Source organism: Acomys minous, assembly GCF_964271855.1.
Source record: "Acomys minous genome assembly, chromosome: 2".
NCBI classification, from domain to species: Eukaryota; Metazoa; Chordata; class Mammalia; order Rodentia; family Muridae; genus Acomys; species Acomys minous.
The window spans coordinates 63,413,734-63,438,559 of record NC_140484.1 but is presented as its reverse complement, the minus strand read 5'-3'; the positions used below and the strand labels follow the sequence as shown (position 1 = coordinate 63,438,559).

General features: G+C 47.1%; 1 protein-coding gene across 1 annotated transcript; it reads right to left on the bottom strand.

Annotated features, from left to right (window-relative positions):
• Nucleotides 1-4,466: 4,466 nt before the first annotated feature.
• Nucleotides 4,467-23,039, bottom strand: CLRN3 (clarin 3). The gene is made up of 3 exons (XM_084755797.1): nucleotides 22,642-23,039; nucleotides 11,316-11,495; nucleotides 4,467-6,914 (listed from the first exon to the last, which is right to left on the bottom strand). Exons 1-3 carry the CDS (start codon nucleotides 22,868-22,870, stop codon nucleotides 6,643-6,645), a joined length of 681 nt encoding a protein of 226 aa, XP_084611923.1. The 5' UTR covers nucleotides 22,871-23,039; the 3' UTR covers nucleotides 4,467-6,642.
• Nucleotides 23,040-24,826: the final 1,787 nt, after the last annotated feature.

Sequence of the window (24,826 nt, the reverse complement as noted above, 5' to 3'; positions counted from 1 at the left end):
GATCGGAACGGTCTTGTGAGAGAACAGGTGAGGTTAATCCACTAGACGACCAACCACCTCATGCGGGAGCTTGATTGTTGCCAGCTGAAAAGATTCCATGAATAAACTCTGGGAGGAGATATATAAATGAGCCCAGAACTGGAGGCAGTGCTTTTGGAGACTTTGGATAGTTTTGGCTCTTCATCACTCCATTTTTGAGATGCTCCAAGAGAGAACCACTGAAGGGAAGGCTTTGTAGCTCCAGCTCCTGCTGAGGTTCTGGGTTCTGGTTACTCCAGGTTCCAGCAGAAGAAATCCTGCTGATCACGCCAGGAAAATTGTTCCTTGGAGCTGATATCCTTACGGTTTTGTTATTGTGTTCGTTAATCCTATTTCCCTATTGTTTTGGTTATTTGGGTTATAAGTGACATATACTCGGTTAATAAGTTGTTAATAAAATATATTGGATAAGAAAATTGAGCCTACACTGTCCAGTGCCAGATGCTGCTAACACATGTGTGGGACAAGGGGTACCTGTAACTGCCTCTGAAGTCGCCTGTGAACCTAAAAGTCAAAAAATATTTTGAAGTAATGTACCCGCTACCTTTCTGTTAAAGTTTTCTTTAAGTTTTTATTTGTTTGAGTATGTTTTTGACCACAGGATTTCATGGTGACCATAAAGTACACAGTTCTGCCTGTAACTTCTTCAGTCACAACATTGGAGGTGGCAGCAATGTATTTGTGACTTGGTTGGATTACAACTGTGAAACTTCTCCAGAGGGGCTGCCTATCTAGCTTGTCACCACCACCACCGCCGCCATCACATCGCCACCACTACCAAAGCCACAACTGCTACCGCCACCCCCCCCCCACCATCACTACTGCCACCACCGCCACCGCTGCTGCCGTAGCCACCACCACTGCCCCAACACCATCACCACCACCACTGCCACTGCCATCACATGGCCACCGCTACCAATGCCACCACTGCTACCGCCACCACCACCATCACCACTGCCACCATCATCACCACCACAATAATATTCATCACCATCATCACCACCACTACCAATCATCACCACGACCATAATACCTGTCATCACCACCACTATTATCATCATCACCCTCATCATCCACTCAGTGTATTTTGCTGGGTGAATGCTAAGAACATTTCCACCAAACTCTGCAGTGATGCAAAAATCAGTGTATAACAGTTGATATGAGTAGAATAACAGCAATTCTCAAAAAAACCAATGTCTTTCAGAATGTTCTCTGCAATGTTCCTCATGACCCACACACCTGGAAACTCCGCACTGTTGCGTTTAATGTTTACATGGATGTCTTTTTAACAAGCTCAGTGAAATTAAAAGGAATAAAAACACCTTTAAGCACCCCAGATTTTCTGTCCCTCCACTAACTTTATCTTGCAAATGAGGAAGCAGGGACAAGCAAGCCAAGGTTCCCCTGCCACTCTCTATGCAGCCAATCATTTTTCAGGCTGGCGTCAGCCCTTGTTTGAGGTCAGAGCACTGGGAGGGGAGCTAAGGCCACCCCTGTCTCCGGGCCATTATTCCCATCTGTTTAGGTGGCCCTTGAGAGTCCCCACAGCTCCAGTAGCTCCATTCCCCCTGCCACCTGTCATGTAGACTCCCCACGCACTGCTTTGTATGCACAGGCTTGAGCGTATGCCTCCCTCACTTAGTTCTGGCCTCTGCATCCTTTGTGCTGTGACTGCTCAGTGAATACTTGCTTGCACAGGAACCACAGTGTGTGCGCTCTCCACTGTACCCAACGGCCACCAGCAGAATGGCCACCACTCTGATGGCATCGTGAAGAGGTGTCTGTTTTAGACCCAGGACCTCTTTGGGAAGCTAGGGAAGAAAACATGCCATTTGTGTTCCAACGAAACCAGTTTTATTTCTAATCAAAAGGCGACTGTCCACCCATATCAACATTGTAAGAATGCATGCTCAGCAATTAAAATGACACATCCCTGGCGGGGCTAGTGGAGTCCAAAGTCTAGTCCTGGGCATGTAGTTCTGACTTTTACAGCCACTGTTTATACCCATGGGGCCACTGTCAGACTCACTGAGAGCATGACTAATAATTCTGCTCAGCCTCCTGCTGTGCTCTCTGTGAAATGACCCATAGCCAGCTAAGCCAGCCTGAGTCACAGCAGCTCTGCTATAACCAGGGCTGAAGATAAAAGCAGTGTGCGCTTTTGCTGCCAGGACTCAATAGGCTCTCTGGTGTGCATGCTTGGGTGTGCCTCTGGAGAATAGTGAGAGCTGTGTGTGTGTGTGCGCGCGCGCGTGCGCGTGCGTGCGTGTGTGTGTGTGTGTGTGTGTGTGTGTGTGTGTGTGTGTGTGTGTCTTTACTGATGGAACATTATGGGCCAGGACCTGGGAAGACTCCGACTTCACTCCATCTCTGCTTTTCCTGAGAGAGGAGGACTCTGGGAACAGCGCACTGCTCTACATGAGATCCATGTTAGTCAGAGCATCCACGCCTCAAGAGAAGCAGAGGAGTGGCCAGTCCACGAGTGACCAAGGCAAAGCCAGAAATCTGCGCTCTGCTTGGCAGGAAGAGATCAAAGAGCAGGAAGTCATCAAAAATAACAACTAGAAGGAGGAACTAGACATTACAGAGCATGAGCCTTGGGCAGTGTGAAGCCTGCCATGGGCACCTCCCTCCTCCGTTGCTGGGTGTGTGGGAGGCTCTGTGGCAGAGGCCCTTTTCCCGCTCAGATTAGCATCCACATCTGCCTGAAGGCTCACTCAAACCAGTCTCTTTACCTGAAGAAGTTCAATGAATGACAGGCACCACTGGATAGGATGGGGCATGGCACTCCACTCTATAAGGACTCTCACGCTTCCTCTGGGACAGAAACTGGGGACCAGGAGCTTGGTCATTCTGTCCCTGGCTGTTCATAGCACTAGGTCCCATGTGGGGGGCGGTAGGGGCAGAGGGCCTGGGAGCTTAGGTTTTCTGTGCATTGCCTAGTCCCCTGCAGAGCTGGGTGACCTATGTAGCCTGTAAAATCCAAGGGCGACAGTGTTGGGGTCTTCTTCTCCTTCCACACAAACTGCAGGCCCATGGCTCCGGGAGTGGAGCACTGTACTTGGCATGTGCTCTCAGGCCCTTCTCACCAGGCCAGGGCGTTACACCGCTGCCGTCCTCCCATCTCTTTGGTGATTCCCGGAAGCCTGGCTCCAAGGGCTCCCCGTTTGACGCCTATTATCCCCGGGTGTCCCTCCTGCTACTCAGTCATGCTTTACTCATGAGTAAGGAGCTAGGGGAGGAGCAACGACCCGGACTCTGCCACTTGCCACAGCTGGCAGTGAGGTGGCAAAGCTACTCACAGAAGTTCCTCCAGCTAGCCAGCCATGTAACTGAGAGAGAGAGCAGAGACACCTCCTCCAGTTGCATGAGGGGTCAGCTGCCACACACCAGCTGGTGACCTTGTTTGAGCATATCTCCCCAGACAGCGCCACCCTGACAAGTCCCTAAGGTTCTGAGTTGCCAGGCTGAGAGAGGACAGAGGTACTAAGAGATCAAGGAGGCCCACTTCTCTCCCAGGTGGAGTGTCAGCCCTGTTTTCTTTACACTGGGCCAGTTGCTTATTTAGACTGTAGAAGACATGACATTAGACAACGGTGAAGTGACTTCAAGTCCACACAGACGCCCATGGGCTGGCTCCAACGTGAGAGAAAGAGGGTGCTGAGGAGCCCTGGGTGGGTATGGGAGGCAACTCCGAGGGACATAGCCCACCCTTCCCAGCACTCAAGCCTTTGAGAGGCTTCAGAATGCAAGAGGGAGCTGAGATGTATACCTGTCATTTCACTGTGACATTTAGAGCATGCCAAAAAACTGAATAATCACACAGGCTGGATGTAGGACTGTGACTTAGAAGCCCCCCTAAACCCTACACCCTCACACATACCCAATGTCATGTCCAAGAGGACACAGCTTCAAGCTCTACCTAACTCCTACCACTGCTGGGGTAATAAAACCAAATTCTGATGCTGGCGGCTTTTGCATCCGCCACCCCCCCCCCCCCCCCAGTGCTTTGCAAACCCTGGCTGATAAGGGGGGCCCAGTTCTTTTGGTATAATGGTGACTTCTCTAAAGGTGTCACCCCAAGTGCCATCTTCTTATTGTCAGTGAGCATAATATCTCATTTTATTTTACATTTTTCTTTCCATTTCTTTTTATCCTCAACTATCTTGCTAAGCAGCCCAGGCTTGCCTGGAATTCCCTATCTTTCTGCCCCAGTTTCCCAAAGAGCTGAGAATAGTCTTTTACCTGAGAATACACACCTGGTGAGCACAGTGTTTTACATTCTTTCTTTGGAATATGCGGATGAACCTTGTAACTCACCTTATCCCAAGGCAAAGTAGTGTGTTTGCATGCTTGCCTGCTTGAGGCAAGGCCATCTGTATTCATTACTTTCTGTTGCTGAGATAAAATACCATGGCTGATGCAACTTACCAAGAAAGATTTTATTTGGGCTTATACTTGTAGAAGGTGAGTCCACAATGGTGGTGAGCTGTGGCAGCAACTGGCAGGGAAGACACCAGGAACAGGAAGCTGAGAGAGCAAGCAGGAAGTGAGATGAGACCATGAACTCTCAAAGCCTACCCCAGGGATATATTTCCTTCAGCAAGGCTGCACCCTGTAAAGGTTCCATAACATTGGACAGTGCCACCGCCTGGGGACCAAGTATCCAAATACCTGAGCAAATGTGGCATATTTCTCATTCAAATTGTGACAGTCTCTTTATGAAGCCTTAACCTGGAACTCCCAACATATCGGACTGACTAAAGTAATGGCAATCTTCTGCTTTGTGATAGGTGGGGGTCACAGGCATGGGCCAGCACCCACATCTGTGTCCTCTTCATTCCACGGCCACATTTTTTTTAAAAATCTGAGAGAAAACTCAGGCCTTTGAATCATATAAATGTTTTAGACTCAGAATTTATATTTTTTAGATCATATTTTTAAAATATATCCAAAATTTGTAGATGAACAAGAATGAATCATTTTAAATTTTATTTTGTTTTATATTCAGGTATATATTTTCTGTATTGTCTTGAGATTGTGGTTATGGGCGTGCCCATGCCGGAATACACACATGGAGGGCAGAGAACAACTTACAGGAGGCAGCTCTGTCTTTCTGTGATGTGGGTCTTGAGAGAGGGACTAGAGTCATCAGGCTCGGTGGCAAGCACTTTCACACACTAAGCCACTGTTGCCCAAACTCAAATTTTATAATAATTTAATAGTAGGCCCCCAAGATAGCTCAGTGGGTAAATGTGCTTGCCACCAAGCCTGACGACCTGAGTTTGATCCCCAGGTCTCATAGTGTGGAAGGAGAGAAACAACTCCTGAAGCCTGCCATCCGACCTCCACACACAGAGACACACAGACACACACATCATGGCAAGTGCACATGTGCACACAACAAAGGAAATAAAACAAGTTTTTAATAACTTAATAGATAAGAGTAATCTTGAATTAACAGGTCTTCAAGGTAGGGCGTGATAGAGAACCATCCTTTCAAACCACAAGCACAGTTTTGTAGCTATGTGTTTGTTTTATTTCTATGGAGCTAGGGATGGCAGCCAGGGCCTTGCACATCTTGCTAGGCCCTTTGGGGTTCTACAATGGAGGGATGACCTCCAACCCTAAGCAACTGTTCTGACTGGAGTTAAGTCGATGCTTATTAAATGCCTGTCTCATCTGCCTGACAGGAAACACCACCGGGATGAGGGCTCAGCATGCTCCTGCCCACGTTGTGGGAACCCGGTTCACGTCTCTGAGTCTGAGTGTTGAAGGCCATTTGTCCTCGAGGATCCACTGCTTATCACAGAGTTACTTTTTTATGACTCCATCAACACATGACAAGGTGGGGGTCACTCTCCAGTCCTACCCGTTTTCACTGTGGCAACTTGTACAACAGTCAAGGCCGAAGGGTTCTCAGTTAGATTTTTTTCAGAGGAAATATCTTACTGGAGAAAAATGTAGAATCAATTTTTTGTGCCATTCCCAGTCTACCTACTGGGGCAGAAAGGGGCCGTGACGGCTATATTGTACCTCTAACCTGCTTACACAGGGCTTCCTGAGGCCTAAGCTCTACACGTGTCTAGCCCTGATCAACAGAACTAAGCCTGCAAGCCATGACAGCCACCAAGGGACCAGAACACAAGGTCATTTCATCCTTTATCCTTCTGTATATAATTCAAGACTGAAAAAAACAAGATCAAAATGCCTCTGAACCTTTTTTTTCTTATAGTGGAGTGCCGGATCCTTCCTGAAGACCACTCACAGGGGCTACAGTCCGTTAAGCTGGTCACAGGAAAGAGAAAAAACTCCCCACAGACATTTATTTATTTCTATGGAGAGCAAGGCCGAGTGGGAAGGCCCACAGGCCCCAGATCACTCCCTCTTGGAGCACTCTAGACCACAGCCTTTCCCACTCATTTTCTTGGCCTTGTGAGAAAACTCTTTCCAGAGGGATTCCTGTGGAGAAATGTGCAAGCGGTCATCTAAGAAGGACATGATGCCATGGTTACAGAAGCTATGGCCCCTGACAGCTACTCTCCCATGCAGCGTTCCAGTTACTACTAGCAGAGGCAGTACAAATGTGATGTGAGACAGGACTCAGAATAAAATGCCATCCCTGGGCGCATACTCCACCGGCTTCCTCTGCTCCTGCTTCTGCTGGTAGCGGGCCTTCTGATAGAAAATGATGATGACCACAGTGACAACACACAGAAAGATGACAAGCAGAATGAGCCAAAATGAGTATCCGTAAGTGTGGGTTGTTCGCTCATTAGTGGTCCCTGGATAAAGCTTCTGGGACAGTTTTTCGGAGAGATGGTTGGACTCCACATTCCCCACGAACAGAACCATGGCCAGGAACGCAAAGAATGCTGCAAAATAAGATTGAGCTTGGTGAATGACACAGCGAGGCGCTCCTAACGTTGATGGTGTCTATGCATGCAGGCAGGCACGTGCGTGCATTTCTGTGGTATGAGTCGGAATACGCACACATGCATGTGCGCATATGTGGAGGCCAAAGACCACCAGGTATCTTTCTCTATTGCTCTCCATCTTTTTTTTTTTTTTTTTTTTTTTTTTTAGACAGAGGGTGGAGGCAGAGTCACCCACTGAACCTGGAATTCCTTGTTTTAGCAGCAAGCCTCCCAGAGCCCCTGTCTCCACCTGTCACTGCCCGTCCAGGGATGTGGTTACAGATGTGCACCACTTTCCTGGATGCTGGGGATCTGAACTCAGCTCCTTATTCCTCTGCAACAATCAATCACTTTAACCACTGAGCCATCAACCTACCCTTGTGATGCATATTTTAAGGTTATTTTATTTATATGTGTATGAGAATGTGTCTGGGTGAATATATGCACACATATGTGTAAGTGTCCATACCCAGGGGTCAGAATAAGACATAAGATCCCTTAGAACGTGTATTATAGGTGTCTATGAACCACCCACAGGGTGGGAGTGGGATTTGAACTCTGGTCCTCACGATTGGACAGTCGTCACTCTTAACTGTTGAGTCAACTCTCCAGCTGCATTTCCCCCACATCCTGGAGCATTTTAATATCACTTATTTTCTTTATGGGACACATAATCCAAATGCATTTATTGAATAGGGTTCTATAGTGTTTTAGGATGAAGGGGAATGTAAAAATAAGATGTGAGATATAAACTAGATTCTAGGCATGAAATAATAAATATTATTCAGAGCAGTATCTGACGTGCAGGCTCAGATCCTGTCAGAAACCTATCATTGAGCAACTGGCTTACCTCACAGCTTGTGCCTTAAGGTCACATATGTAGCAGGTGTGAGTGAGTGACAGGCGATAGAGAGTGGATATGGCCAGTGTATGGGGAGATGCGAACGGAAAAACAAGACTTGGGAAAATACTAGCATCACGAGTAAAAGAAGCCACCTCCACAAGAGCAGAAAAAGACAGCGGGTCAGGCACATCTCCAACTGTGAGGAGTGAGGCCTGCCAAGAGAACCAGAGGCTCTAGAGTGTTGGACACAGACTCTGGGAAGCTCTACACAGCTGCTACAGAAACTTCACTCCGCATGACTCAGCCGAGTGTAGCTTTGAACCAGGAAGTATCTTCAGCAAAGCAGATTTATAGTTGCTTAGGTAGGTGAAAGGCAGGGAGTAGCCAGGAGACATGAGGTCTCTCTTCGAGCTGATCTCTGCGTAGTGACCTCTGCAGTGTCTAAGAACATGACAAAACCCAACGGACAGCATATCTTAAGTGGGTTATGTATGTGGCAGCAATTCATATACCAGTAACGCTAGAATTAAAAAAAAAAAAAAACTTTGGGGGAAGATGAGAGTAAAGATAGTTGCTCATGCCCAGGTAGGGTCTGATACATCAGGGGGATCCCCAAGATGAAGCCCATCCGGGATCCTCAATCTGCTGATGCACACAGAAGGCGTACACCTCAGTGAACTCTCAGGCATCAAGCTGTGTCCTGACCCATTGCCATAGAAGCTCCCCAAATGGTCCTCTGAGAAAACCTAATTAGGGGCCTTGCATGAAGAGAATGTTTGAACAGCCCTTTACGACACACCTCACCCATAAAATAATGGCTTTATTTCTTAATTATCTGCATGAACAAAAGTCCTGTGCCTCTGATGCTCACTGGGCGCCTCTCACGCCTTCATTATCCTTCATTTTCCTCTTGTGAAGTTTCTTCTTATAAAAAGATTAATTCATCGTAAAGCGGTGGAATGAACACAAGGCTAGTGCCTTTATCCTAAAGTGAGTTGTCTGGAGCTTTGATTTGCACAGGAAAGGGCAGGCACACAGACACCCACCTACCTGGGCACCTTAGAGACAGATGCCTTGGAGCCATGCGCTTCACGTTGTTTCTGGTTACCCGAATGTCTATTCTTCCTTTCTCCCTCCCTCCCTTTCTTCTTCCCTCCTTCCCTTTCTTTCCCGTTCCTTCCTGAAGCACTGGAAATTAAATACGGAACCTCAGAAACAGTAAGCAAATGCTTTACCCCTGAACCGCACCAACCCTCCTCACTGCTTATGTTGCACAGGGCCTTAGCCTCCCTCTGTAGCCAGACAGATCTTGAACTTGAGAGGCATCTTCCCATCTCAGCCTTCCAATAAAACTGGAAGGATAGGCTTGCATCTCTAGGCCTGGTTAGCTGTACAGTTTCTCCAGAGTTGTAGATAGAAGGGCTCCTGGAGGCTGTGGTGAATGGAGGGCCAGTTCTCAAGGGGTTGAGGACTTGAATTCTGGCAGGGCCAGTCTCTGCTGGCCCGTAGTATCCACTCACTACTTTCTGTGTTCTCCAGTTGAGGAACAATTTGTATGGTGGAGATGGTTTGTGAAGGTCTCTCTCAATCCAACCTCCTTTCTACTTACCTTAAAATCCCCTGTGGCCAACTCCAGTCACACTGAGCCAGTGGGAGCTGAGGTCGGGGTGCAAGCCCCAGGCAGTGTTATTGCTGTTTCTTTCCACCAGAAGCAAAGGACAGAATCCCCTTCCTCTCCTCCCACGGGGCCTACTCACCCCCTGTCAGCCCAAGAGAACATGGGCGAGCCTAGCGCCACAGGGGATTGTAGCAGCTCATTGGCTCCTTGGTCCTGCAAGTCAGTCTGATGTCATCCCTCCTCTCACTATGCCCCACAGGCCAGTCAGTTCTGCGCAGAAGCCTTCTTACAGGCTCAGTCTCTTGCAAACAAGATTTTGCTAAACTATGTGACCCTCCAGATAAGGAGAGAAAAATCAAGGCTCTCTGAGGGCATGTGAGCACAGAATCTGGCTTACTGAGCATCAGGACACAAAAGGCTACTCCCAACTCCTGTGGTGGCCAAAAAGCCTCCTCTAGACCCAGGTCAGAATGCTGCCCCTCACACGCCCATTACAGGTGGTTTTCCTGCCCACCCCATAGCCTCTCCCTCTGTGTTAGAATGTAGCCCTGAGGTAGAGGGAATGTGTGGGAATTCTCTCCCCACCACATAGCCTTTTGTGGCTAGATGTAGACAGGGCTGAGGGGAGACTGTCCAGACACCTCTTTTTGTTTTCCTCCATGGACATGTGTCAGTCTGTCCCCCACTGCAGAAGAAAAGCAATAAGGCTACAGCCTTGAGGAGACCAGCTAGAAGCCCCATGTGCTGCAAACAGGGCAGTATAGGCCCAACTTAGCCTCTTGTCATCTCCCCTTCTCTGGGAGCCTGCTCCTCCTCCCCCATGTGCCTCTAAAGCTGTAAAACAGATGACCTGGACCCAGCTCCAATATGAACAAGTGGCCTTAAGTCAGCTTAATGGGTCAGTTTATCAACCCATGATCAGGTCATGTCAGTGGGGGAGTCCTGGGCCCAGGACACTCTCCTAACTCTTGGGAAATGTCAGGCCTTTCCTCTAGAGCTGCCAGAGTCCAGGTTATGTACATCTGACCATTATTATTATTATTATTATTATTATTATTATTATTATTATTATTATTATTATTTTGGTGTTCTGCTTCCATATATGTCTGTGTGAGGGTGTCAGAGCCCCTGAAACTGGAATTCCAGACAGTTTTGAACTGTCATGTGGGCACTGAGATTTAAACCTGGGTCCTTTGGAAGAGCATCCAGTGCTCTTCACCACTGAGCTATCTCTCTAGCCCCAATATCCAATCTTTAACAGGATCGAACCAACTGTAAACCTATAGAGCACACACTGAAAAATCAACATATACAATGATGAAGGGAAACAGACTTCTTATAACATAATCTTCAAATTCAGACATTTCTGAGGCTACTGTGTCTGTTGGCTCTGAATTGCATGAGTGAAACTAAGATCAATTCACTGTTTACCCTGTCAGTGAGTGAGGTCTGGTCACTAATGGAGGCCATTGTCACTGGAGATCAATATGTGGATTTGTATCCAAGTCCCTTAACCTCTGAGTCTCAGTCCCACTGGGCAGATGCGGAGCTGAAGTGTATGGACAAAACCCATGAAGAATCTTTTGATTGAGTCACAGCAGGATCCACTCTCCATCTGGACTCCATCCTCCACCCCAGTATCCACCCACAAAATAACAAAAATCACCTAGCAACCACACAGCACCCTAGCCCACAAGAAGAGTGTTGGACCCAGATGGCATTCTCCCCTGGCTCGGTGGATTGGCCACCTAAGCATGGCAACTCTGGGGAGCTAATGTGTGTGCCTGTGTGTTCATGAGCATGCATCAATGTACCTGTGTGTACACCTATGAGTGCATGTGTACAAGTGTGTGCATGTATATATGTATGTGCACATGCGTCTTCTCAGGAAACTCACCACTGAGTCCGTTCCAGGTGTAGACGCCCATAGGACCCAGGAACGTCTGGTAAGGGTTGCTGATACTGTTGTAGAAAGTGAACACCGAGCTCAACACGGAAGCTCCCAGACTCAGGACCAGGAATAGGATGGCCACCAAATGCAGAGACTTCTCCGAAGAATTGTCCAATATCCCTAAAACTAATGCAATGTTTGGTGAATGCACAGTGCAGAATACAAATCCTACATACAGCCAAGCTAGAGAAGGTATGGTGTCAGAGAAGGAAGCAGTATGCTGTTCATCCTGCAAAACCAAGACTGCACAGGCTCAGGGAATGGCTCAGTCAGAATTGTATCTGATGTAGATGCCCAGAACCCACCTGAAGAAGCCAGGCGTGGTGGTGAGAGTTTGCAATCTCAGTATTAAGGAGACGATGCCAGAGGCAGGTGAATCCTGGGGCTCCCTGAAGAGCCTGTCTAGTTGAACTGGTGGCCGCCCACTTTAACCAGAGACCCTGCCTCAACAACCAAGATGAGCATCACCTGAAGAATGACATCTGAAGCTGACCTTTTGCCTCCAAATGTACTTATATATACATGCATGTGCCCCTGCATAGTCACATTGCGTGCACACGTGTATACAGGAACATACGCAAACACGCAGAATGAGACTGGCCTTGTGGCAAGCCAGTCAGTGACTGAGGAAGTCATGTGGACGGATAGAGAGATGCACAGGAAGTAGAAAGAAGGGATATTCAGTTTGAGAGATTTTTTTAAAGACAGCAGGGAACAAGAGAAGGGGCTTTTTCCTTCGAGGGCATCAGCTGAGTAGGAAGGTCAGCTAGCTGTTTTCTCTGCCTCTCTGAGCTAGTGGGCTTTCTCCCCAGCATCTGGCTCCTGAGTCTTTATTGGTAAAATTGAACATTTGGGATTTCGTTTAAAAAAAAACAAACAAAAACAAAACAGTGGCTAGATGTTGATCTTAGTTTTCAAGTCCTAGCAGAGGGTGTCTGTCCTTCATACCTGCAGCTTCCTCCCTCAGCAAGCTCTGCACTCAAAGCCTTGCTAGTAGGATAATGGCAATCTGTCACCATAGCTTCCTTTCAGCTCTGAGAATTAATTGCTTCTGGCAGAAACCCATAGGGTGCAAAGCCACGTGCAAGGAGGAGCCTATAAACCCTGCGGCTTAGTAGAATTTAAGCCAGGCTCATTCTGAGCCAGGATGAGCTGACAGAAACATAAACAAACCAATACCAGGAGACTAAGTCCTGGCAGAAATAATCAGAGACATGCTAGCCAATAGCTAGCCGTGGCAACAGGAAAATGGTTCTTGCTGTGGCAAATCCGGGTGCCTCCCCTGGGTCCAGACTCCCACCTCCCTGGCTCCAAAACTGGAGTCAGCTGGGAACACCACTCTCTGATTAGCCCTCAGACTACCTTCCAAACTGAGAGCCCTTTACAAAACAACATTGGCATATATCTTAAAATGCAAAGAAGCGCCATAGTGGATCAACACCTGTGGAACACGCAATGCAGGTGCCCTGGGCTGTGAGTCCTCAGACGCAGGAGCCTCTGAGCTTTAGCAGCTGTTTTCCAGGGCACCTACCCCCTCCGCTTCCGGTTCTACTCCCACACAAAAGACCAGACGTGACAGATGTGCTCTTCCTAGGTATACAGAGAATTTTCAGTGGTTGTCAGTGTGTGTCAGGATCCCACACTGAAGAGTTTAGAGATAGTTGGTGAAGTCCCAAGGAAAAGACGATTGCGGGGGTGGGGGTGGGGCGACCAGGAGGCGGGGATTGTGGTGCTGACTATAACAGCACTAGCAAAATCACTGGGAACTGCACGCCATTGTAGCCAAAGGGGGGTGGGGGTGAGTTAGAACTAGCCAAGGGCTGTCTTCCTCTTCCAGTTTCTCTGGTCCCCAGGAATGTGGAAATGTTCACATCCTTAGCTAGGCACAGCTTTAAAGAACAGGAACTAGCAAGGTAGAGGTGGATTCTTAGTTTCCGGGGCTGCTTGTATGTTGGAAACCCCCATGGGGCAGCGGGAACCACAAAGCATCCGCGAACCATGTCCTACCATGGGCCACCAGCACCCTCTCTAGCAAGGCACCTCTCTCCGTCCCTTCTCTGTGCGTCAAGCCCCGCTCTGAGGACCCGTAATTTTACCCCTGCTTCAGATGTTCACTGTGGAACTGCACACCATGCACCCTGTCTCCTTTCTGAACATTCAAGGAAAATGAGAGCCTCCTATGTGATTGAGACTTTGTGTAAGGAATTAGGCTGTAGGGTGGGGGATGGAGAGATGGCTCAGAAGTAAGAGCGTGGGTTGCTCTTGCAGAGACCATGAGTTCGATTCCTACCACCAACCGTCTGTAACTCCAGTTCCAGAGGAGTCAACGCCTTCTTTTGACTTCTATGGGCACGTGGTATATACATATAGATGCAGGAAAAACATAAAATAAAATAAAATAAAATATTTTTTTAAAAGGCCTTCACTGAGGTGATTCTACCCTATAGAGTAGGGTAGAGTAATCTAGCAACATGGCTAATGTGTCTGGAATACAAACATGCCATTAACACACACCTTTAATCCCAAACAATGAAGGTAAAGTTAGTTGGTAGAAGGAAGCAGCCATGTTTGATAGTAGTGGCTAATTGAGAGGCAGACAAAGTGATGAATCGAAGAAAAATTTGACATAGTAGTATATGTCCAAGTCTCTCGAGAACAGAGAGGAAGGAGAGATTATTTAAAAGGAGGCAACAGAGAGAGAGAGAGGGGGAGGGGGGGCAATTTTACCAGGACGGTTTTACAGAGACAGGTGGCAGAGAGAACAAGCTGGACACCAGGGAAGACGGACGAGCCAGAGATCGAGAAGGATCCAGAAGGTTAGAACAGATTGCTGGAGTTAGTTTGAAGCCAAGTACAGCTATTCAGTGAGGGACTGAGAGAATCCAGATTCAATCAGTCAGCAGCTAGGAGAGGAGTTTGAGCCAGAACAGCTGAGTTGAGCCAGTCAGCTAAGAGCTCAGAAAGAACTAGAAAGGGTGAGGTTATTCAGCAGGAAGTCTCAGAGGCTGAAAACATTCTAGACCTAAGTTAGATTGTATAGAGGCTAAAAGTTACAATAGCACCATCCCCTACCTTTGAATGGTAGCTCTGAGTGATCTGACACAGGACTCCACGATCCACATCTACCTTGTGTAAGAATACGTATGTACTAACTCCAGTCTGGGTAAAAACAACCTAAGTTTGTTCATTCGTTTTTAAACAACAAAAAAATGTTTTTACTCTTAAAATGTTTCCAGCAATCATTTCATTAATAAAATCATTTGTTGGTCTCACAAGAAGCCGATTAATCCAACGGCACTATTAAAAACCAGGTTTGGGGCCAGCGATGTGGTAAAGTTTATGCCACCAAGGGGATCACCTGATTTCAATCACTAGGACCTAAATGAGTGAAGAAAAAAACTGAATTCTGTGAGTTTTTCTCTGTCCTCTGTGTGCTACGGCACACCTGTGCATGTACACACACAATAAATAAATAAAAACATTTTTTTAAAAGCCAGGTTCTTCCTCACTGGGGAAAAGAAGGAAAAAAGACTAGAAGAGCCAGAAGTTGGGAGGATTGGCGCTAAACAGTATGTTGTGGACAAAACATCTTAAATTTTAAGTCCTCATATTTACTTTTCTAAATCTTCAATGTCTTCCTACTAGACAAAGTAGGCAGGAAAGAGGGGTGGCCAAAATATTGAGTAGTGTGTGGCTGACCCCAGAGCAGGCACCTCCTGGAAGGGCGCTGGCTGGATGGGCAGAGGGACGCGCAGGAAGGAGGGCCAGGAGACAGGAGCATGGCTGCAACTGGTCATAAACATTGACATGCATGCCTTGCTAGCTCTAGAACAGAGCCCACAGGAGAAGAGGAACACCGGCTCTTCCCCAAGTGGACAGTGCCCGCCCACCACCTCTGTAGAGCATTCCACTCCACTGACACACACGGGCAAAGCTCAGCTGCCCTAGGCAACGCCTCCTTGTTGTTATGGTGACTGGACTTTTCAGTGACTTGTCAGTGACTCCTTGGGTGGATTGATTCCTAGCCTATGTTCTCTGCCCTGTAGTCCAAATGAAGCTCTCAAAGGCCATCTGGGCTGGCGCTGCACTTGTCCCTGACTTAACAAAGGCTTGCCTGCTTCCCCGTGTTCTATAGAAACACCATGTTTGAGATGTTTTTGCTTGTACTAACTCAAAATGTGCTGATTTTGAAACCTGAGGGAGGTGGTCCAGGTCACTGTGGATCCACTTCCTTATCCCCAGCAGCCAGGTCAGAAGGAAACTTCCTTCCATCTCAAGGGAAGTTGGCTGGGGACAAAAGAGCTCCTCTCCCCCTCTCTCCTTGGCAGAGTTCTGTAGTCAAGGACATAACTGGAATATTTAAGTCAAAAACAGAAACTTGAATGTGAAGAACATGCCCTGTGTCCCAAACATCTGGAATTCTCTGAGTATCTATCTGCCTCACAGCTATAAGTGAATGTTCATTTGCAAATGGGATATTCGGTTAAACAGTGACCACAAAAGGTGTGTGAAGTGCTTGCCCAGAAGGCATACAGGCCTGAGTTCAATTCCCCACAGGACTTATGTTTAAAAATAAAGAAGCCAGGCACAGTGTCTGAAATCCCAGCCCCGGAGGAACAGACAGGAGAGAATGCCTGGAGCCTCCTAACCAGCCGGCCCAGCAGAATCAGTGAGCTCCAGGTTCCATTAGAAACAATGTGGCAAAAACCAAGGTATAGAGGCAGTTGGATCGTTGTGAGTTCGAGGCCAGCCTGGTCTACAAAGTGAGTCTAGGACAGCCAAGGCTACACAGAGAAATCCTGTCTCAAAAAACAAAACAAAGCAAAACAAACAAAAAAAGAATCCTTATTGTTGTAGAGGAATCGGCTTGCTTCCAGCATTCACAAGGAGGCTCCCATGACAGGGGAGCCAATACCTGCTTCTGGCATTCTTGAGCTCCTACATTCACACATAAACTTGTACAAGCACAAACGCACGCACACACACACACACACACACACACACACACACACACACACACATACACATAAAAGTAAAAAAAAAATAAAACAAGAAGGGACATAACTGGTAGACATATAATGTTGATCTCTGGCTTCCATGTATGTGTGCACATGCATGCAGGAGCACTTGCACATACACGTGCACGTGTGCACACACATGTGACACTCACACATACCCCAAAAGAAAAAGAAAGCGACAATCAAGTTTAGCTCTGCCTTGACTTTCAGTAAGATTTAGCAGACGTCATTTTCCAAAGAGAGTTAATTTGGAGCTGTTGACTCATACTTCCCTACGTACTTGGGGGACAATTCATCTTAATTTTAACTGCTGCATTATAAAAAGTATTCCTGAATTCCCTGACACCTAGATGTGACAGCTATGTCTTTCCAGCAGCTCCTGCCTTAGAACTCAGACAATGATAGCTGAAGGTTTTGGGAGAGTTCGCTAGAATTCAGTAACAATTACCCTCCAGGCACCTGACAGCTGCTTCCTCCCCATGAAATTAGCAGATAAATGGCATTCTCTCTCTCTCTCTCTCTTTCTCTCTCTTTCTCTCTCTCTCTCTCTCTCTCTCTCTCTCTCTCTCTCTCTCTCTCTCTCTCTCTCTCTCTCTCTCTCTCTCCCCCTCGGGACAAGCTTCTGAATCAAGAGTCCCCTCACAATTGGAGCTAATTGCCATGATTCTTATGGCCTAGGAAAGAGGCCAAGAACAGTCAGCCACAGAGATGAGCACCCAGCCAGCAGCCATCTCAGCTGGGCGTCCAGACACCCAGCTCCCCATAGGATAAGATTCACCCATTCGCGTCCCGCCTGCCACCTGCCCTCCAGCTCCAGGCCTTGTTCTCTGTAAGTCCACAGACGCTGAGTGTGAGTGAGTGTGAGGCTTGATGCTGTGGACTTAGAGGCTCTAGAATCACCAGGGTAACAAACCTCTTTGAGTGACTCTGAGGGAGCTTCTAGATTAGGTTGAGGCAGGAGGATTCACTGTGCCCTCCATGAGCGCTGGACTGAATAAAAAGGAGAAAGCAAGCTGAGTGCCAGCATTCACCTCTTTGTCTCTGTCTCTTATCTCTGTCTCTCTCTTATCTCTGTCTCTCTGTCTCTTTCTCTGCTGTCTGTCTGTCTCTCCCTCCCTCCCTCCCTCCTTCTCTCTCTCTCTCTCTCTCTCTCTCTCTCTCTCTCTCTCTCTCTCTCTCTCTCTGTTATGTCTGCAGATGGCATTTTTGCAGCAGCCTCATGTTCCTACCTCAGTGGCTTTCCCACCATGATGCACACTCAAACTGAGATCCAGGACAAACACTTCATTCCTTAAATTACCTTCGACACAAGTAGCTAAAACTGTCCCTGCAGGTGGGAACAGAGTCCACTCTCTCCTTGGACACTGGAGACCTGATCAAGCACACCATTTACATTAGTGGGCACCACAGTGCTGACAGATCGTAGAGCAGGGCCTGGCCCTCCTAGAAAGTCACAGCCATTGTCACAGCCTCTTGGACAGTTGCCAAGATTGCCTTTGAAGAAAAGTGACTAAGTCCTCCTGTGTGGCCCCCTCCATTCCCACCATCTCTTCCTCCCAGTGTGGCCACACCTCCAAGAAGGGAAAAGGATGAACAGTCCTTCTCCAGGAAACATGTCTTGACACATGAGATGGAGTCAGAGTGGGGTGGGGGTGGGAGTGGGGGAGGGGGGCTTCTTATGTTCTCCAAAAATCAACCTCATGTTATTTTTACTTTGCAATTAGTTTCTGTGCTATATTTACATTCTCAATTCAGCTTGATTTCATAGTGCAGTGTTGAGAAAAGAACTAGGAACCAGTGGCACTTTGAGGGCTGAGGAGAAGCCAGATCAGATGACAGCCAATTGGTGATGGTTGGGCCTTGGCCTAAGTGCAGCACTCAGAGACCATGGAGCCTGACACTTGCCTCCAGCCTTGGTTCATTTGTAAGACTGTGTCCTAAGCTGTCTGTAATAAATCAACTTTGGGCAGCCTACCACCAAGGGGCTTGAAAGCAATGTCCTAAGTTTGTGTCAACCTAGTATCCAGCCAAGGCAAGACCGCTGACCATCAACCCTGAGTCAAAACTATAATCCCTTTGTCCCAAAACCACTTAGTGCATTCATCACTTTTTTTTCTTTTCATGGCTGCAATCAGGTGCTTAACGACAGCAATCTAGTGGAGGAAGGCTTTCTTTTAGCTCACAGTCTGAGAGTGCAATTCATCACAGTAGGAAAACATGGTGGCAGGAGCTCAGGACAACCAGACACACTGCATCTGTGGCCAGGCAGGGGGGGGAGAGAGAGAGAGAGAGAGAGAGAGAGAGAGAGAGAGAGAGAGAGAGAGAGAGAGAGAAGAATGCTGGTGATCAGCTCATCTTCTCCATTTTTTGCATTCTGAGACCCTAGCCCCAGAGACGTCACCACCCACATTTAGGGTGGATCTTCCCACGTCAGTTAAGCCAGTATAGAAACTCCCTCTCTCATGCACAGAGGCTTGTCTCCTTGGTAACTCTACTTCCTGTCAGGCTGATACCGATGTTAACATAACCGGTGTTATAGACTGACTAAAATGTCCTCAAGCTTTCAAGGCTCAGACTCCAGCCTGGGGCACTGTTTTAAGGGTTTCTGGAGACAGACTGGCAGCTAGAAGCAGATGATGAGGGGCAGGTCTTTGAAGGTTATGTGCCCCCTTGGTTCTGACTTGTGCCTTCTGCTATCTGGTCCACACTATGTGAGGAAACTACCTCATGCTCCTGGCTCTGCCGTGCCTTTCCCACCACGATGTGCTGGAATTCCCCTGAAACCATGAACTAAAAATAAGCCTTCCCTCCTTTAAGTTATTTGTCTCGGGTGTTTTGTCATAGCTACGTGGAAAATAATGCATCCAGTAAGATTTTTTTTTCTTTAACAAGAGGAACAGGTCCTCAATCTGAAACTATTCTAATTGGCAGGTGAGATGGAGTGCAGGGATTCTTTGCAGCACTCAGGAGACTGCATCTCCAGGCCAGAGTCAGCGCTGCTGTCATGAGACTGTTTGAAGTGTCACATATCTACCAACAAAGATGCTCTTGGGACCAAGATCAAAGAGACCTAGTGCCATAGGAAGAGAGGCCACATTCTCTTAGATGCCAAAATGATTCTGTAAAGACACTTGGTCAGGTCAGGGTGTAGGCTGGGTCATACTGGAGATGATATTCAGAGGGATGTCACAACCAAGTGACACATTGTCTCGTTCCTGCTAGCCTGGGGGAATAGTACACAGCGTGTCCCTTGGGCCCTGATAGCGTTCTCAGAGTCAAGGGGATACCTTCACTCAGGATGCTAATAGAAGGCACCCAAGAGGCAAACGCTGGTGAGAGTGAGCACGGCCCCTCCTAGGAGTCTGCAGAGCTGTGTTCTCCACCCCCACCTCCAGCCACTGTGGAGACATTGTACATCAGTGGAGGTGGAGCTTCCCCTTGCCCTAGTTAGGGAGCATTTCACCAGAGGAGCCACAGATCCTATCAGTATCCAAGTCTAAGCACGTCACTCACATGGCAGAGATTTCCAGCTGAAGTTATATAACTGGAACCTTAGGCGTGGTAAAGACCATCCACCTATGGCTGGACAGAGCTAAAGGCCACTCACCTGGATATTAGATAAAGCAGGATCCACCTAGCCAGCCTGAGCTCATTGTCAGCCCAGTGCCACAGCAGAAAGTCTCCTGACGGGGGCTGTCCGTGCATCCTCTCAGCTCATTGACCTATTGTTGGCTGGATGTTTTTGACACTTAATCAAACGCTACTGCCCATTCTGCTTTTTCCACTTCAAACTCTGTAGTCCAAATATACACAATATATTAGACTCCGTGCAGGGCCTGGTGATATGCCTTGCTGCCTGAGGATTTCAGTGTGTCCTGGCCCTAGAATGAAAGCCCATACACTTGACTTCTCAAGGGAAAGCACCGATCTATAAGTGCTGAACAGGACAGTGACTATTTGATTTTGTGCCGATTTAATTTTGCTACCAATGATCAGCTAACACTGTGCACTGCAACTCTGTCTTACTGGCAGGAGGTCATCTCCTGCCTTGTTGACAGGGTAAGCAACAGGAGATCCTTAACATCATCTACAAATTCTAGGGAGGACTTCCTGTCGGGGAGACCTGGGTATATGTTCAGTGCTTACCACAGTATAGAAAAATCCCATTAGTCTCTGAGTGGCCTTTAGATACCAAACAGCAATTGTCTTCCTCCACTGGGGAGTTGTTGACTCTGTAACTATGGGAGGTTGGACCATGAGGTTTGGGGGTCAGTTAGAGTGTGGCTTTCCAGTAGCAAAGGGTAAAAACAGAGAGCCAGGCACAGGCGACACAAGCCTTTGTTGCTATACTGAGGGGAAAGGCTCAGCTGGCACTAAACCCACGCTGTGCTCCTCCTGATTGTGCCTGTCCCTGCTCTGCCAACACCAGAGTGCTCACTCCCGTTCACAGAGGGCCTGACCTTTCCTGTCCTTTTCTCGCCCCACCCCTGGCTGGACTCAGGGCTTGAATTGAGGCCATTAATCTCTAGATAGAATCAGCTGATCCAAAGCAACGCTGTAGACCTCTGCCTCAGATCGAAAGCTTTGAAATGTGCCAGAGGATTCACAGACCAGCATACTTTTTGGTTTCGAAAAACAATCTTACTGAAAGCTGAAAAGGGCTTTGAAATCTTAGCTCCTGGTTGCTGTAAAGCAGGTCTTTTCACCCTCCTGAGAGGCGGTGGCCAGCACCAGGAGAGGAGGGAAAGCAGCTGAAACCGCAAAAAAGATGTGGTTTTCCTACCACCCAAAGACAAGTTGATAGCTTATAAACATGTTGCCCTGGATTATGGAAACCATTTCATTAACAAAACCATAAACCCACTAGAACTCCGTCCTAGAGTACAGGCACCAAACATTACACTGGCATAAGGCAGTAGATAGCACATAATTTGAAGTGTAAATACCCAAAAACAGCTGTACAGACCCCGCACTGCACAATACAAAGTCACTTATATGCTAAGTAATGTATACATGTGGTTATTATATTTCAAGAACAGTAATGCTAGATCCTGAAACCCAAGACTCAAGTAGCTACATCCACTTACCCTCAATAGCTTCTTATTTTGTGTTTACTGAAAGACATTATTATATCAGAAATGAGAGACAAATAAGTAATCCTGTAAGTAATCGGATTAATAGGAATTAAATATCACTTCCAACAATGAGATACTTTGAATATAAAAGTGTACATTCAGGAAGCTGAGAAATACGAACTGGATGCTGACATTTTCCGCTTTACATTTTCGCTATGTACGAACTTCTGGAAGCAGCTGGATGCCCCAAGTCAAAACCTATGGCCAGTGCCATTTAAAATGCTGCTCCTGATGGCTATTAAATACCATAAAGCTCCCACATACTTTAACTTAATTATTTACTTGTCAATAAACTAGATAGGTACCATCCAGGCTCTGCCGCTGCTAGAATGGTATAGACTCTTAAGATAACAAGATAACTGGAGCCAAGGTGCCTGAAAACATTATAAACAACTTTTCCGAATTATGAATTAATCCAATGATAGCCATGCTTGGGGCTTCGAAGAGATTAGCTTTGATGGCTATTTGGCCCAATTATAGAGTCATGGGAATTTTAACCAGTCTTGCTATCCCAATTCAAAGTAGGTGATCTTTTTTTTTAAATTTTATTGTATTAATTTATTCATATTACGTCTCAATGTATCCTCCCATTCCTCCCTCCCTCCCATTTTCCCCTTACTCCCCTCCCCTATGACTGTGACTGAGGGGGCCTTCCTCCCCCTGTATATGCTCATAGGGTATCAAGTCTCTTCTTGGTAGCCTGCTATCCTTCCTCTGAGTGTCACCAGGCCTCTCCATTCAGGGGACGTGGTCAAATATGAGGCACCAGAGTACGTGTGAAAGTCAGACCCCACTCTCCACTCAACTGTGGAGAATGTACTGTCCATTGGCTAGATCTGGGTAGGGGTTTGAAGTTTTCAGCCTGTATTGTCCTTGGCTGGTGCCATAGTTTGAGTGGGACCCCTGGGCCCAAATCTGCCTATCATAATGTTCTTGTAGGTTTCTAGGATCCTCTGGATCCTTCAACTTTGCCATTTTCCCGTGCTTCTCTCATCTAGCGTCCCAATAGGATGTCCTCCCCTCTTTCCCAGTTTCCTGGTTAGTGAAGACTTTCATGGGACATGCCCCAATGAGTGAGTTAACCCAGAAGCAGAAAGATACAAAGTAGGTGATCTTTACCTTCAAAGTTTTTGTCCAGCTCTTGAAGGCCTTCGTTCAAATCTTGAGTACTTATTCCACGGAAAAGACCATAGGTGATAATAATTGTACCATTGGAAATAGCGTCTGTGAAGAAAATCTTGCTGGCGATCCACTCCTGTGTCCCCAGTATTGAGCAGATGACAACAACAGAGCCAAGGCTTGTGAGAAAGCCAGATAGGAACATCAACGTTTTCTGTGTGGTTGGCATTTTCTCAGGAAAAAAAGCTCCCTGGGATGAAACAGTGACAATCTTAGAATATTTGGGGGCCTTATCATTTGGAGTCCAGTGTTTAGAAAGGAAGCCTAGTACTTCGTTGTGAGTATTAAAACCTGTGTGTCTTCACAGGAAGTTTTATGCTACTGAACATTGAACTGTGAACAAGGCCATTAAGACGTGCAGAAGCTGACCTTTGGTCTAGGACAAACGGTTGTTATGACTACAGCCAACCAGCATGAAGAAGGGCCAGGCAATCCTTCCAGGACTTCCTCAATCACATGATTATTTATAATCCTTATCATGCCATGGAAGCCAGGTCAACCTACAGCGTCAGGGCATAATTTGAATTCTCAAATGACGAGAATAGAGCGATGTACCCCAAAGGGACAGAACAAGGTCCAGAGCATTGGGGAGTCACATATGAAGGATTTACCCTTTACTGCGATTCCCAAAGCAAACCTCAAGCCTCTGTCAGGGTCCTGTGAAGCGGAGAGAGAAAGGTTCACCCTTCACCTAGGTGACACCTCCTCATCTTCAGACCTTATGAGGGAGGGATGCTTTCCAAATCCCCTCTTCCAAGTGGCATCCTATTTGCATGCTTATTTAAACGATAGCTTCAGAGGATTTATCTTTATCAGTCTTTGTCAGTGCTCTACTAAACATGGTCCTAAATGTTTTTGCTTAGGTCTCTGTCATAGTTAACTTTTCTATTACTGTGCAGGAACACCATGACTAAGGCAACGTATAAAGCAAAGCATTTAACTGGAAGCTTGCTTAGTTTCAGAGGGTTAGTCCGTGATCATTATGGCAGTGAGTGTGGCCTTGGATGAGTAGCTGAGAGCATGTTTCCTGAACTGCAGGCAGAAGGCACATAAAGAGAGAGAGGGGGAGAAGGAGACCGGACCTTTCCTGGGCCTTTGAAACCTCAAAGCCCACCCCGCAATGACGCAGCTCCTCCAAGAAGACCACCCCTCCTAATCCTTCCTAAACAGTCCACCAATTGGGAGTCAAACATTTAAATAAGGGAGCCTATGGGAGCCATTCTCCTTCAAACCACCACCACAGTCTGTAACTCCGGTCCTTCTGGCCCAGCACTTAATAGTCTCAGTGGTCATTTCCAGTCCTTGGTGCTACTTGCTTACTCATTTTATGAGATTACAAACAGGTTCACAAACTGTTCTTTCATTTCTCCTTTTATTGTGGTCTTTGATTACAGGGCAATATTGAACATGCATGTCAGAACTCTGTGCTTCTCTTAGATAGCCTACTTGCCTGTAGGATGAGGGTTCTCCTCTCATAAAGGTAGAAAAGGGACTGAGGACACACAAATCACTAGGCTCAGCCACTTCACTTCTGTGGGGAAGACGCATACAGATGATCATAGACTAATTAGATTGATATTGAAAGGCAAGGTAGGCATCCAGTTATAGTCAGGACATGGGGGTGCCACACTTTTGTCATCAGATAGGTAGACAGATAGATAGATAGATAGATAGATAGATAGATAGATAGATAGATAGAACAGATATATCAAATCACCACATTAGGTAGTCTCTCTCTCTCTCTCTCTCTCTCTCTCTCTCTCTCTCTCTCTGGCTTGGGACCTTTGTATCTGGCTAAGGAACTGAAATGAGGCTTGTGGCTTCTGGGGCATTTGGAACATATTGAACAGCATTCCAGTTATGCACAAACATGGCTCAAGAAGCAATTTCAAGCCCTAAGACTCTGCTGCACACTAACAGGGTGGGACTCTCTCAGGCCAGCTGTGAAGCGTCCAGTGAGAGCTGTGAGCATCATAAAGATTCCAGATGTTGAACGGTGTTGTAAAAATCTTCAAAGCTCCAGACACCTAGGGTGTAAAACTCTCGGTGGATGCCTCAGTCATTCAGGTCAGGAAGCAGAATGACTGTGCCTTAAGCTTGGGGTGCCTTTTCTTTGGGGAAAGGG